Raw genomic sequence first — 13,661 nt, 5'->3', positions numbered from 1 at the left:
GAATGGTTAATTTACTTCAACTTTATTCCTAATCACAGATTTCCCTGGCGTGTTCAGAATGTTCAAAGATCCAATTTGAAATTTTCCTGAAAAAGCCAAAAGTTTATTCAAAGAACAATTTGAATCAATTAATGAAAAAAAAAATGCTTAGATGATTTCTATTCTAATATTTTGATGTCCAAAGAATTTTCCGATTTTGGAGAAGTTGTAAAGTAGCTCTTGTGTTATTATATGGCAATGTGGCTGTGTAAAGTGGATTTAGTATCAACAAATATATGCTAGCTGAAAATCTCAAATAAGATTTTTTTAATTGGTCAAAAATCTGTGTATAATGTCATAAACTTTTATGGAGGCGTTTTTAATATCCCAGTTTCAAAAGATTTGCTTCTGTATGCTAAATTCTTATGCACGAGATGTTATGAAGTTTTAGAGAAAGCAGAAAAATGTTTAGGGAAAAGAAAAGAAGTTCAATAAACGCAAAGCTGCACTGCAAATGAAATTGTTACAAAAGAAAAAATAAAACTGATGACTGAAAAAACTGCAAAAACTAATGCCAAAAATATGAACTGGAAATAAATAAATAAAAATAGATAAAGTAATCTTGCTTAGTAATATTTTTTTTATGAAGTAATGATTAAATGGTTTGTATTATGATAGCAAAGTTGTTTTTTTTAATTTTTTTCTTTTTTTATTTAACCAAGTTCTAAATTTTAGTGACTTTCAATTAAAGAGCTCGAGAGGTGATACATTGTTTCCACTTCCTTAATATATGAATTTTGTCTTGCTAAATTCTAGGCAAGAAATAAAGAATTTGTATATATATATAGAAATGTAAACTTTCTTTTAATATTCTGTTATTTAGAATAATTTTAAATTTTTGCTTCTTCTCTTTGCTTTTTCTATTCAGTGAACTATGGACTGTTATTATTCTATTAAAACTAATACAGAATGGTTGTAATTAAAATGACCCTATTCAAACCTTTCTAGGACCCCTCTACCTATCGGATTTTGATGAAACTTGAATATACGTTATATGGACAATGGGAAAAAGATTTCTGCAATAAAAAATAGTTCATATTTCGACCACCAGATGGCACTTTTGAATATTCCTTATACAGATTAATAAAACCTATCATGAAATATTTGTAATCAAAGCCCGAAAATCATTCTGCGTGTCTTCATCATCGTTAATTATGACCTTGTAGAAAAATCTATATCCTAATCCTATCGTTTGATACAGCATTAGCTCCATCTTTTTCAACAATCTTTTAAGAAATTTTTAAACAGTAACAAATTTGTAATATGCTTTTATGAATTAGCTGATTTTTGATACAGCTTGATGATCCTAAAAGTCTAAGACTGAGGGAAAAACACCGATATTGCAATTAATTTTTAAATGCCTTTAATTAATTTCGCATATTTCGTTTTTGTAATCGAATTTTATATTTGCTTTTTTACTTTTTTCCTCGCGTACTCCAGTTCTAAAATTTTGTGCAGTTATTGGCTCCATTGACAATAGTAAATTTTAATAATCTTAACGCTTACTAATCTCAACTAATATGAATTTCACAGAGAAGGCGACACCTTGAATTTAATTTGACGTTTTAGGTTCCATAATCCTAATATTTAATTTTAATTGTGTATATAAATGTTTGTGTAGAAAATAGCAAAAGTAACATTTTCAAAAAAAATCTTTTGTTTATATAGTAAAAAGTTTCTAAAAAATGCACCCTTTTGTTTAAAAAAAAAATCGAAAATCGATTGTTATTATAAGTAATTAAAAATAAAAGAAAGATATGAAAGTAATTATTGGGTATTCATTAAAAGTTGAAATGTATTATGAATGTGATCAGAAGTTTAGTTTACTCTGAGTTATTTTTTTAGAAAATCTGACATTTTGAATTTTGTTTTTATGCTCAGTCTCTAAATCAAAAAGAAACTGAATTAAAGTAACGAACGTAAATTATTACTCAGATAAAAATGAAAAGGTTTAGTGTCACTAATTTGAATCTGAACATTTTCACGTCTGAAATAATTTAAAACTATACATTTGATACCAATTAAAATATATATATCTAATAATCAAAAATATTTATCAAAATTTACTTTTTTGAAGTTTTTAGAACGATTATTTGTTGATATGTGAATGTTTATTCAAGAATTTCATGTGATTCGATGCTTCGAAGTTCAGTAGTATGATCTCAGATAATTATTTTGAGAAATTACTAATATTCTCTATATTATTACTTTAATATTTTGAAACGCTCCTTGAATTTTTCTTCGTTTTTACAGCTTCTTCTCAACAAGAGGAGAGGACTTCAGAACAAATGAGTTTGTTCCAGAACATTCAGGAACATTCAGCTCCAGTAAGTATATTTTTTTATAGTGTGTATATTTTGTTCTAATAACCAAGAACATGTGTTTGAGGATTAGATTGTTTTTAGAATAAAGTTTTACTTTCGAAGTTTCACATAATATAGAAATTATGACAAATTCCTTTCAATTTGGGTTAAACTCTGGAAGCATTGCTGCAAAATATTGTAAATTTTCACATATTTTAATGCATTACTAATCTGTTAATTTATTTAAGGATTGAGGAATAATAAATTTTTGTGTGAGGCATTTAATTTGACAAGTGTGATAAGATTCATGAAATAAATTATTTTTGAAGAAATAACTTCAGTATCTGTTTTTAAAAATACCCGGAATTTTTCTTAGATGTGTTTTTGTACGTTATGCTTTTGAAAGTCCAAATATTCCATGACAATTTTGCAGTTTAGATGTTTTACAAAAATTAAAGAATTTGCATGATATTATGCTATACAACATTTAATTCAATTTCTTTTATTTTTGACAATAGCTATTTAATATAATGAATTGATGGATAGGTGCATTTTGTGTAGGCATATTTCTGATTTTAACGTCAATTTCATATGGTATCTCAGAACATGTTATTAGTATTACAGATTATATTTGATACCGAATTAATAGCAATGAAAGTTTAATTTATTAATGTTTCTATTTGAAATAACTTACTGGTAGATTTTTTTGAAAAGGAGTTAATTCTTGCTAAAGTACTACAGGAAGAAAATTAATAAAAATATACAAACGATATAAAAAAAAAATTATACAAAAAATATAAAAAACACAAATATAAAATGATACAAATATGATCAATATTAATTTTGAAAGTATTCTAAATTCTATGCTAATCAATTGGTTCCTATTTTTCAAAATAGAAATAGATTTGCAGCTTTACATAATTTTTTCTACTGAAATCCGAATTATTGGCGACCTCTTTTTAGAATAACTGCTGCATATTTAATTGCCATAGAATAAGATTATTTTGTTTCATTGATAGAGATATATTTATTCTTTTGGAAACACGTGAAAATTATTATGTTAGAACTATAAATGTTATTATATGTTATATTGAAGTAAATAAAATATGGCTGGAATCGATGAGTTATTATTTGCAAAATTTTTAATTACTTTAAAAAGTATATTTGATAAAATTCTTATACAATTTTGATTTTCTTGATAAATTTGATATATAATTAAAAATATTTAAGATTTCATAAGGAAATTATCAAAAAAATTTAACTTAGCACTTATTTATGAGCTGATTAAAAAAATAAAACTTAATTTAGTTTGGGATTGGTATTAAATCATTGGTCATTTCTTTGTAGTTTACTGACATTTTAATAATCATTAGCGAAAGTCCAGTTGCATAGTTATGTATTTGTTTCATTTATAAGGAAATTATTATTTATTCGCTGAAATATTGTTTCATTAATAAATAATTGCATCAATGAATGATTTTTTTGAAGGAGATTTTTATTTCAATTCTTTGGAAATACCTATTGTCTAAAAATAAAGTTCTCAAATTATACTTTTTATAGGGAAAATTATATATAGCTTTGTATTTATTAAATACTTCTTTTTATTTATTTATAGATGAATCGAAATCCTGCAGCTGGTTTCAATAGGGAACAGCGTTACTGGATATATTATCCAATTTGTCCATTGGAAAGTGGACCAGATTCGCAAGATTTTGATTTAAATTTACAAGGTGAGAATTAAAATAAATACGTTTTTTACCAGGAACTTTTTTGAATTCCTCGTATTTCATATTTGTGAAGATGATGCTTTCTTTCTCACATACTCCCCTTTCTTTCTCATTTCGTTACAAACACAAACTCGCAAGTTGAGAACGAAAATAAATAAGATTTTTACCAAGAACTTTTTGAATTTCCGTATTTTTAGGCGTAATGCGAATTTCTGTTATCTATATTTTTCATTTATTTTTTGAAGTACTCTAGCTTTGTTACTAATTTTATTTAGTTGCTAATTAAGAATACTTTTTTTAATTTTATCCCTTTAAATTGTTAATTAATGTGCTAATTTTGTTAAAAACTGATTTCGCAGAGATGGGACGATCTGAAACTTATTTTAAGAAATATATTTTTCATTCCATAATAGTTATATACCTGAATTATGAAATATTTTTAAGGAATAAAAAAAAATTTCATGTCTCCAGTCCACTTTACTGAATGCATTTTTTTTTTAATCTTTTGTCTCAAAGACATACATCTATCGAGTTGCCACGTCACCGGGAAAATCAAAAATCGTCTAAAAAATTAAAATGGAGTGAAATTTGAAAAATTCATAGAGACAGGGAAAATACTAGGATTTTTAAGTTTATTAGTTCTTTTTTTCAGTTAAAATTGTTGATCTCAGAATATTGCATGAATAAAAGATCATAGCTAGGGATTGCAATACTGGTATACCGGGATACCGAATACTGGTATTTTGAGCCATTTGTACAATTTTGTAATACCGGTCGGTCACAAGTTTAAATACTGTTTTTCGGTGTTTACTAGAAATTTTAAAAATTTCTCCACTATATGTTCAGGTATCGCGAACATAGTAAAATAGTATGCGTTTTTGTTTTTATGTCTCCACAACGGGCGAAATTAATTAGCTAATTAATAGTTTAATTAATTGCTTAAATCTAAATTAGCGAAACATGGATTATCCCTGAAAGAAAAATATTGTATCCTTAACGACTGATGGAGCAACAATTATTAAAAAAGTTGGAAAGTTGATTGGTGCAAATCAGCAGTTGTGCTATGCACATGGAATTCAATTAGGAGTAATAGATGTATTATACCAAAAAAATAAAGAACAGAAGAATCCAAATACTGTGGATATAGAAATTTCGGATTCCAACTTTGAAAAGAGTAAGAGTGAGAGCGATATTGACAATGAAGATAATGACAATGTAATTGTTGAAGAAGATATTGCTAATGAGGATGAAATATTAACCTGTCAAGAATTGCTTCCTATAATTTATAAAGTCCGAAAAATTGTTAAGATATTTAAACGTTCCCCTATAAAAAGGATATTTTACTAAAATTTATACTAACTGAAAATAAAACAGAATATATGTTAATATTAGATTCTAAAACACGTTGGAATAGTTTACTCCTAATGATGGAACGATTTTTCAAACTGAGAAGTCCAATCCAAAAAGCAATAATCGACTTAAACCTGTAAATTAATTTTTCAGATTCTGAATTCGACTTAATATCCGGAACTATATCAGCTCTACTTCCAATAAAACTGACTATTCAGGCATTGTGTCGGTGAGATTCTAATTTATTAACAGCTAATGTAATAAATTTCATGTTGCAGTCATTGATAGAACAGCACACATCACTATCTGAAGAAATATATATTACATTGAAAAATCGCACAGAAGAAAGGCATATCGAAATAGAAAATGTCTTACGGTATTTACATAATTATAATGATTTTAAAAATGAAAAAGAAGAAAAGAAAATAAGCAATTCAAATCTGATTAAGTTTAGAGTAAATTTTCTTAAAATTTTTTACCCACAACCCTATCCACATTCAGAAGAATTCGGTTCAATTATCGAAGATTATGATGTCACTACTGTCGATAGTGAAAAGGAATTAATTGTCTCTTGAACTAAAATTAGAATTAGCAATAAATAAAAAAATTTCAACGAACCAAAATACAATACAGAAATTAGCTATATCCAAAACCATCCGACGAGAAATCGATTTATTTGAAGATGAGGGATTTAGAGGTAAATACTTGGAAAAAATATATTACGCATTGCTAACAGTACCACCAACTAGCGTAGATGCCGAAAGAGCGTTTTCGACAGCTGGTAATTTTTACACAAAATTAATTTTCAGGCTTAATGACAGTGCAATTGATGTTTTTTAAGATCACATTTCAAAAAGATGTATTAGTACCCTAGACTGAATAGTGATATTTACACTTTTTTGTGATTTAAATAAATAAGATGTTTCTTTACTTTTTTTTGTAATTCTTTATATACTGTTATACTTTATAAGTTACATAATATTTTTTGTGATATTTACACTCTCTAACAAAACTGGCAAATAAAACAAAGAAACACGTGTTTTCTTTCTTTTTCTAAAATTTCTATTACCTTCATTAAAACTGGTATCCCAGTATTAAGATTTAAAAAATACCGAATACCGGTATTGAACTTTTGTTCCGGTATTGCATTCCCTAATCATAGCCATAGCCCACAAAACAGTTCAGCATCATTCTTGATTATTTAACCGCTGAAACTATTATTGAGATCAGTTTAATTACGATTTGAGAGATATTTGTTGTTTGTTTTCCTTGAGATTTTCGGATTATAATTGATGAGCATATATAAGACTACTAAACTTTCGGGAGGAAATAGAATAAATTTCTCTGTCGGGAATGGCAACATTGAATCTATTTAAGTACATGGTGATATTTAGTTACGTATGCGTAAGTTTTTTGAATGGTTTGTTTATTATTTAAGAAATTGTGAACTTATCCAGAGTAGACAAGAATTTTTTTTGAAACCAATAAGCTGTTAAAAATCCTTATTTAATACGGATTGGTTGGATAAAAATATGCATCCTGATTTTCTGAATTTGTTAAAGACGTTCCGCAAAATCCGTTTGCTGCATACTGTTCCCTTTGTAACAAGATAATAAATCTAAGTATTATGATAAAACAATCACTTACGAATAATACTAGAAGAGGTAAAATTATGGCATTTGCAAAATTATGTTCAAATTTAAAAAAGTCATCATTGATTTTGTACAAAAGGAAAAGAGGAGAAGTTGACATGTAAAGTTCGAAAATGTCAAATTTGAAAATAAGCCGAATTCGAACATTTTAGTTCAAGAACAATAGTATAAAACTGAAATTTTATGAACATTAAAGCTTGTTGAGTAGCATTCGTCCTTTAATGCATTTCATGATAAATCGGAAATATTTTCACATATGTTCACTGATAGTGAAATAGCCAAACAATCTACATTAACTCATACAAAAATGTCATTTGATACAGGATTGTCATTTGAAATGTAACTAATCCTGTCATTTGATACAGGACTAGTTCCATTTTTTTTAACAATCGCTTCAGAAAATTTTAAACAATAAAAAATTTGTAATATGCTTTGATGAAGTAGCTTATTTTTTATAGGACTTGATGATCCTAAAAGTCTAATAAAATTGAGAAAAAACGCCGATATAGGAATACTAACTACAAATTACTTGGTTACTTGTGGAGATATTGAAGCTGTAAGAAGATACCTTTTAGAAGAGTTTCTATATTTGTGAAGGATGCTTTAAAAATATTTGAACGCATGTCCAAAAATTTTTGCTGTTTTAAAAGCTGCATGTTGTTTAAATCCACATTTATTGAAAAACTAATGCATTTTTGTGTGAAAACCGAATGGTTAATTTACTTAAACTTTATTCTTTAGCACGAATTTCACTGGAGTGTTCAGAATGTGCAAAAATCAAATTTGAAATTGTCCTGAAGAAGCAAAAAAGTTAATTCAAAGAATTGTTTGATTAATTTAATGAAAAAAAATGCTTAGATGATTTCTATTCTAATATTTTGATGTCCAAAGAATTTCCCGATTTTGGAGAAGTTGTAAAATAGTTCTTGTGTTATTATTTGGCAATGTGGCTACGTAAAGGGATTTAGTATCAACAAGGATATGCTCGCTGAAAATCTCAAATAAGATTTTTTTAATTTGTCAGAAATCTGTGTATAATGACATAAATTTTTATGGAGGCTTTTTAAATATCCCAATTTCAAAAGTATTTGCTTCTGTATGCTAAATTCCTATGCACGAGATGTTATGAAGCTTTAGAGAAAGCCGAAAAATGTTTAGGGAAAAGAAAAGAAGTTCAACAAACGCAAAGCTGCACTGCAAATGAAATTCTTGCAAAAGAAAAAATAAAACTGACGACTGAAAAAACTGCAAAAACTAATACCAAAAATATGAACTGGAAAAAATAAATATATAAAAATAGATAAAGTAATCTTGCTTTGTAATATTTTTTTATGAAGTAATGATTAAATGTTTTGTATTATGATAGCAAAATTCCTTTTATTTAACCAAGTTCTAAATTTTATGTGACTTTCAATTAAAGAGTTCGAGTGCTGATAAATTCTTTCCACTTCCTTAATATATAAATTTTGTCTTGCTAAATTCTAGGCAAGAAATAAAGAAATTTTTTTCTTATATATATAGAAATGTAAACTTTCTTTGAATATTCTGTTATTTAAAATAATTTTAAATTATTGCTTCCTTTCCTTGCTTTTTCTATTCAGTGAACTATGCAGTGTTGTTATTCTATTAAAACTATTACAGAAAAGTTGTAATTAAAATGGCCCTATTCAAACCCCTCTATGACCCCCTGTACCTGTCGGATTTTGATGAAACTTGAATATACGTTATATGGACAATGGGAAAAAGATTCCTGCAATAAAAATGGTTCATATTTCGACCACCAGATGGCACTTTTGAATATTTCTTATACAATTTAGTAAAACCTATGAATAGATATTTGTAATCAAAGCCCGAAAATCATTCTGCGTGTCTTTGTCATCGTTAATTATGGCCTTGTAGAAAAATCTATATCCTAAACCTATCGTTTGATACAACATTAGCTCCATCTTTTTCAACAATCTCTTAAGAAATTTTTAAACAATAACAAATTTGTAATATGCTTTTATGAATTAGCTGATTTTTGATACAGCTTGATGATCCTAAAAGTCTAAGACTGAGGGAAAAACACCGATATTGCAATTAATTTTTAAATGTCTTTAATTAATTTCGCATATTTCGTTTTTGTAAACGAAATATATATTTGCTTTTTTTACTTTTTTCCTCACGTACTCTAGTTCTAAAATTTTGTATAGTTATTGGCTCCATTGACAATAGTAAATTTTAATAATCTTAACGCTTATTCTTCTCAACTAACATATTTATTTAATCGAAACAATCATCAATAAATCTGTTAAATGAATTTCACAGAGAAGGCGACACCTTGAATTTAATTTGACTTTTTAGGTTTCATAATCCTAATCTTTAATTTTAATTGTGTAAATAAATGTTTGTGTAGGAAATAGCAAAAGTAACATTTTTTAAAAAAATCTTTTGTTTATATATTAAAAAGGTTTTAAGAAATGCACCCTTTTGTTTAAAAAAAAATCGAAAATCGAGGGTTATTATAAGTAATTAAGGATAAAAGAAACGATGCGAAAGTAATTATTGGGTAGTCATTGAAAGTTGAAATGTATTATGAATGTGATGAGAAGTTTAGTTTACTCTGAGTAATTTTTTGAAAATCTGACATTTTGATATTTGTTTTTATATTCAGACTATAAATCAAAAAGAAAATGAATTAAAGTAATGAACGCAAATTATTACTCAGGTAAAAATGAAAAGGTTTAGTGTCACTAATTTGAATCTGAACATTTTCACGTCTGAAATAATTTAAAACTATACATTTGATACCAATTAAAATATATATATCTAAAAATCAAAAATATTTATCAAAGGTTACTTTTTTGAAGTTTTTAGAACGTTTATTTATTGATATGTGAATGTTTATTCAAGAATTTAATGTGGTTCGATGCTTCGAAGTTCAGTAGTATGATCTCAGATAATTATTTTGAGAAATTACTAATATTCTCTATATTATTACTTTAATATTTTGAAACGCTCCTTGAATTTTTCTTCGTTTTTACAGCTTCTTCTTCTCAACAAGAGGAGAGGACTTCAGAACAAATGAGTTTGTTCCAGAACATTCAGGAACATTCAGCTCAAGTAAGTATGTTTTTTTATAGTGTGTATATTTTGTTTTAATAACCAAGAACATGTGTTTGAGGATTAGATTGTTTTTAGAATAAAGTTTTACTTTCGAAGTTTCACATAATATAGAAATTATGACAAATTCCTTTCAATTTGGGTTAAACCCTGGAAGCATTGCTACCAAATACTGTAAACTTGCACATATTTTAATGCATTAGTAATCTGTTAATTTATTTAAGGATTGAGGAATAATAAATTTTTGTACGAGATATATTAGTTTGACAAGTGTGATAAGATTAATGAAATAAATTATTTTTGAAGAAATAACTTCAGTATCTCATTTTAAAAATACCGGAATTTTTCTTAGATGTGTTTTTGTACGTTATGCCTTTGAAAGTCCAAATATTCCATGACAATTTTGCAGTTTAGATGTTTTACAAAAATTAAAGAATTTGCATGATATTATGCTATACAACATTTAATTCAATTTCTTTTATTTTTGACAATAGCTATTTAATATAATGAATTGATGGATAGGTGCATTTTGTGTAGGCATATTTCTGATTTTAACGTCAATTTCATATGGTATCTCAGAACATGTTATTAGTATTACAGATTATATTTCATACCGAACTAATAGCAATGAAAGTTTAATTTATTAATGTTTCTATTTGAAATAACTTACTGGTAGATTTTTTTGAAAAGGAGTTAATTCTTGCTAAAGTACTACAGGAAGAAAATTAATAAAAATATACAAACTATATAAAAAAAATTATACAAAAGATATAAAAAAGACAAATATAAAATGATACAAATATGATCAATATTAATTTTGAAAGTATTCTAAATTCTATGCTAATCAATTGGTTCCTATTTTTCAAAATAGAAATAGATTTGCAGCTTTACATAATTTTTTCTACTGAAATCCGAATTATTGGCGACCTCTTTTTAGAATAACTGCTGTATATTTAATTGCCATAGAATAATATAATTTTGTTTCATTGATAGAGATATATTTAGTCTTTTTGAAACGCGTGAAAATTATTATGCTAGGACTATAAATGTTATTATATGTTATATTGAAGTAAATAAAATATGGCTGCAATCAATGAGTTATTTTTTGCAAAATTTTTAATTGTTTAAAAAGTATATTTGTTAAAATTCGTATACAATTTTGATTTTCTTGATAAATTTGATATATAATTAAAAATATTTAAGATTTCATAAGGAAATTATCAAAAAAAAATTTAACTTAGCACTTATTTATGAGCTGATTAAGAAAAATGAAGCTTAATTTAGTTTGGGATTGGTATTAAATCATTGGTCATTTCTTTGTAGTTTGCTGACATTTTAATAATCATTAGCGAAAGTCCAGTTGCATAGTTATGTATTTGTTTCATTTATAAGGAAATTATTATTTATTCGCTGAAATATTGTTTCATTAATAAATAATTGCATCAATGAATGATTTTTTTGAAGGAGATTTTTATTTCAATTCTTTGGAAATACCTATTGTCTAAAAATAAAGTTCTCAAATTATACTTTTTATAGGGAAAATTATATATAGCTTTATATTTATTAAATACTTCTTTTTTATTTATTTATAGATGAATCGAAATCCTTCAGCTGGTTCCAATATAGATCAGCGTTTCTGGTTATATTATCCAATTTGTCCATTGGAAATTGGATCAAATTTGCAAGGTTTTGATTTAAATTTTGAAGGTGAGGACGAAAATAAACACGTTTTTTACCAAGAACTTTTTTGAATTCCTCGTATTTCGTATTTGTGAAGTTTATGTTTTTTTTTCTCACATACTCCCCTTTGTTTCTCATTTCGTTACAAACGCAAACTCGCAAGTTGAGAACGAAAATAAATAAGATTTTTACCAAGACATTTTTGAATTTCCGTATTTTAAGGCGTAATGCGAATTTCTGTTATCTATATTTTTCATTTATTTTTTGAAGTACTCTAGCTTTGTTACTAATTTTATTTAGTTGCTAATTAAGAATACTTTTTTAATTTTATCCCTTTAAATTGTTAATTAATGTGCTAATTTTGTTAAAAACTGATTTCGCAGAGATGGGACGATCTGAAACTTATTTTAAGAAATATATTTTTCATTCCATAATAGTTATATACCTGAATTATGAAATATTTTTAAGGAATAAAAAAAAATTTCATGTCTCCAGTCCACTTTACTGAATGCATTTTTTTTTTAATCTTTTGTCTCAAAGACATACATCTATCGAGTTGCCACGTCACCGGGAAAATCAAAAATCGTCTAAAAAATTAAAATGGAGTGAAATTTGAAAAATTCATAGAGACAGGGAAAATACTAGGATTTTTAAGTTTATTAGTTCTTTTTTTCAGTTAAAATTGTTGATCTCAGAATATTGCATGAATAAAAGATCATAGCCATAGCCCCCAAAACAGTACAGCACCATTCGTGGTTATTTAACCGCTGAAACTATTAATTGGATCAGTTTATTTACGATTTGAGAGATATTTGTTGTTTGTTTTCCTTGAGATTTTCGGATTATAATTGATGAGCATACATAAGACTACTAAACTTTCGGGAGGGATTGTTTATTATTTGAGAAATTGTGAACATATCCAGAGTAGAAAAGAATTTTTTTTGAAAGCAATAAGCTGCTGAAAATCTTTATTTAATACGGATTGGACGGATAAAAATATCCATCCTGATTTTCTGAATTTGTTAGAGACGTTCCGCAAAATCCTTTTGCTGCATACTGTTCGCTTTGTAAGAAGATAATAAGTCTATGTATTATGAAAAAATAATCACTTACTAATCATACCAGAAGAGGTAAAATTATGGCATATGCGAAATTATGTTCAAGTTCAAAAAAGTCATCATTGACATTGGACTAAAATTAAAAGAGAAGTTGACATGTAAAGTTCGGAAATGTCAAATTTGAAAATAAGCCGATTTCGAACATTTTAGTTCAAGAGCAATAATTTAAAGCTGAAGTTTTCTGAACATTAAAGCTTGTTGAGTAGCATTCGTCCTTTAATGCATTTAATGATAAATCGGAAATATTTTCACATATGTCCACTTATAGTGAAATAGCCAAACAATCTACAATAAGTCATACAAAAATGTCACTTGATACAGGATTGTCATTTGAATTTAACTAATCCTGTTATTTGATACAGGATTAGCTCCATTTTTTAAACAATCGCTTTAGAAAATTTTAAACAATAAAAAATTTGTAATATGCTTTGATGAAGTAGCTTATTTTTGATAGGACTTGATGATCCTAAAAGTCTAATGAGATTGAGAAAAAACGCCGATATAGGAATACTAACTACTAATTATTTGGCTACTTGTGGAGATATTGAAGCTGGAAGAATATACCTTTTAGAAGTGTTTCTATTGTATATTTGTGGAGGATGCTTTAAATATATTTGAACGCTTGTCCAAAAATTTTTGCTGTTTTAAAAGCTACATGTTGTTTAAATTCACATTTATTGAAAAACTAAT

The 13,661-nt window shown here is 26.6% G+C and overlaps 1 protein-coding gene across 12 annotated transcripts in view; it reads left to right on the top strand.

Annotated features, from left to right (window-relative positions):
• Window positions 1–13,661, top strand: part of LOC129958405 (uncharacterized) — a 152,862-nt gene that overhangs the window by 80,677 nt on the left and 58,524 nt on the right. For 11 of the 12 annotated variants that reach the window (XM_056070885.1, XM_056070873.1, XM_056070876.1 and 8 more), the window contains 4 exons: window positions 2,293–2,366; window positions 3,958–4,072; window positions 10,097–10,173; window positions 11,766–11,880. In XM_056070885.1, coding sequence (XP_055926860.1) covers window positions 2,293–2,366; window positions 3,958–4,072; window positions 10,097–10,173; window positions 11,766–11,880 — 381 coding nt within the window. The remainder of the gene's footprint in view (window positions 1–2,292; window positions 2,367–3,957; window positions 4,073–10,096; window positions 10,174–11,765; window positions 11,881–13,661) is intronic. The other variant, XM_056070884.1, reaches the window with a different exon arrangement.

This window comes from Argiope bruennichi, chromosome X1 (assembly GCF_947563725.1).
Source record: "Argiope bruennichi chromosome X1, qqArgBrue1.1, whole genome shotgun sequence".
Taxonomy (NCBI): Eukaryota; Metazoa; Arthropoda; class Arachnida; order Araneae; family Araneidae; genus Argiope; species Argiope bruennichi.
This window is presented reverse-complemented; position numbering and strand designations above follow the sequence as displayed.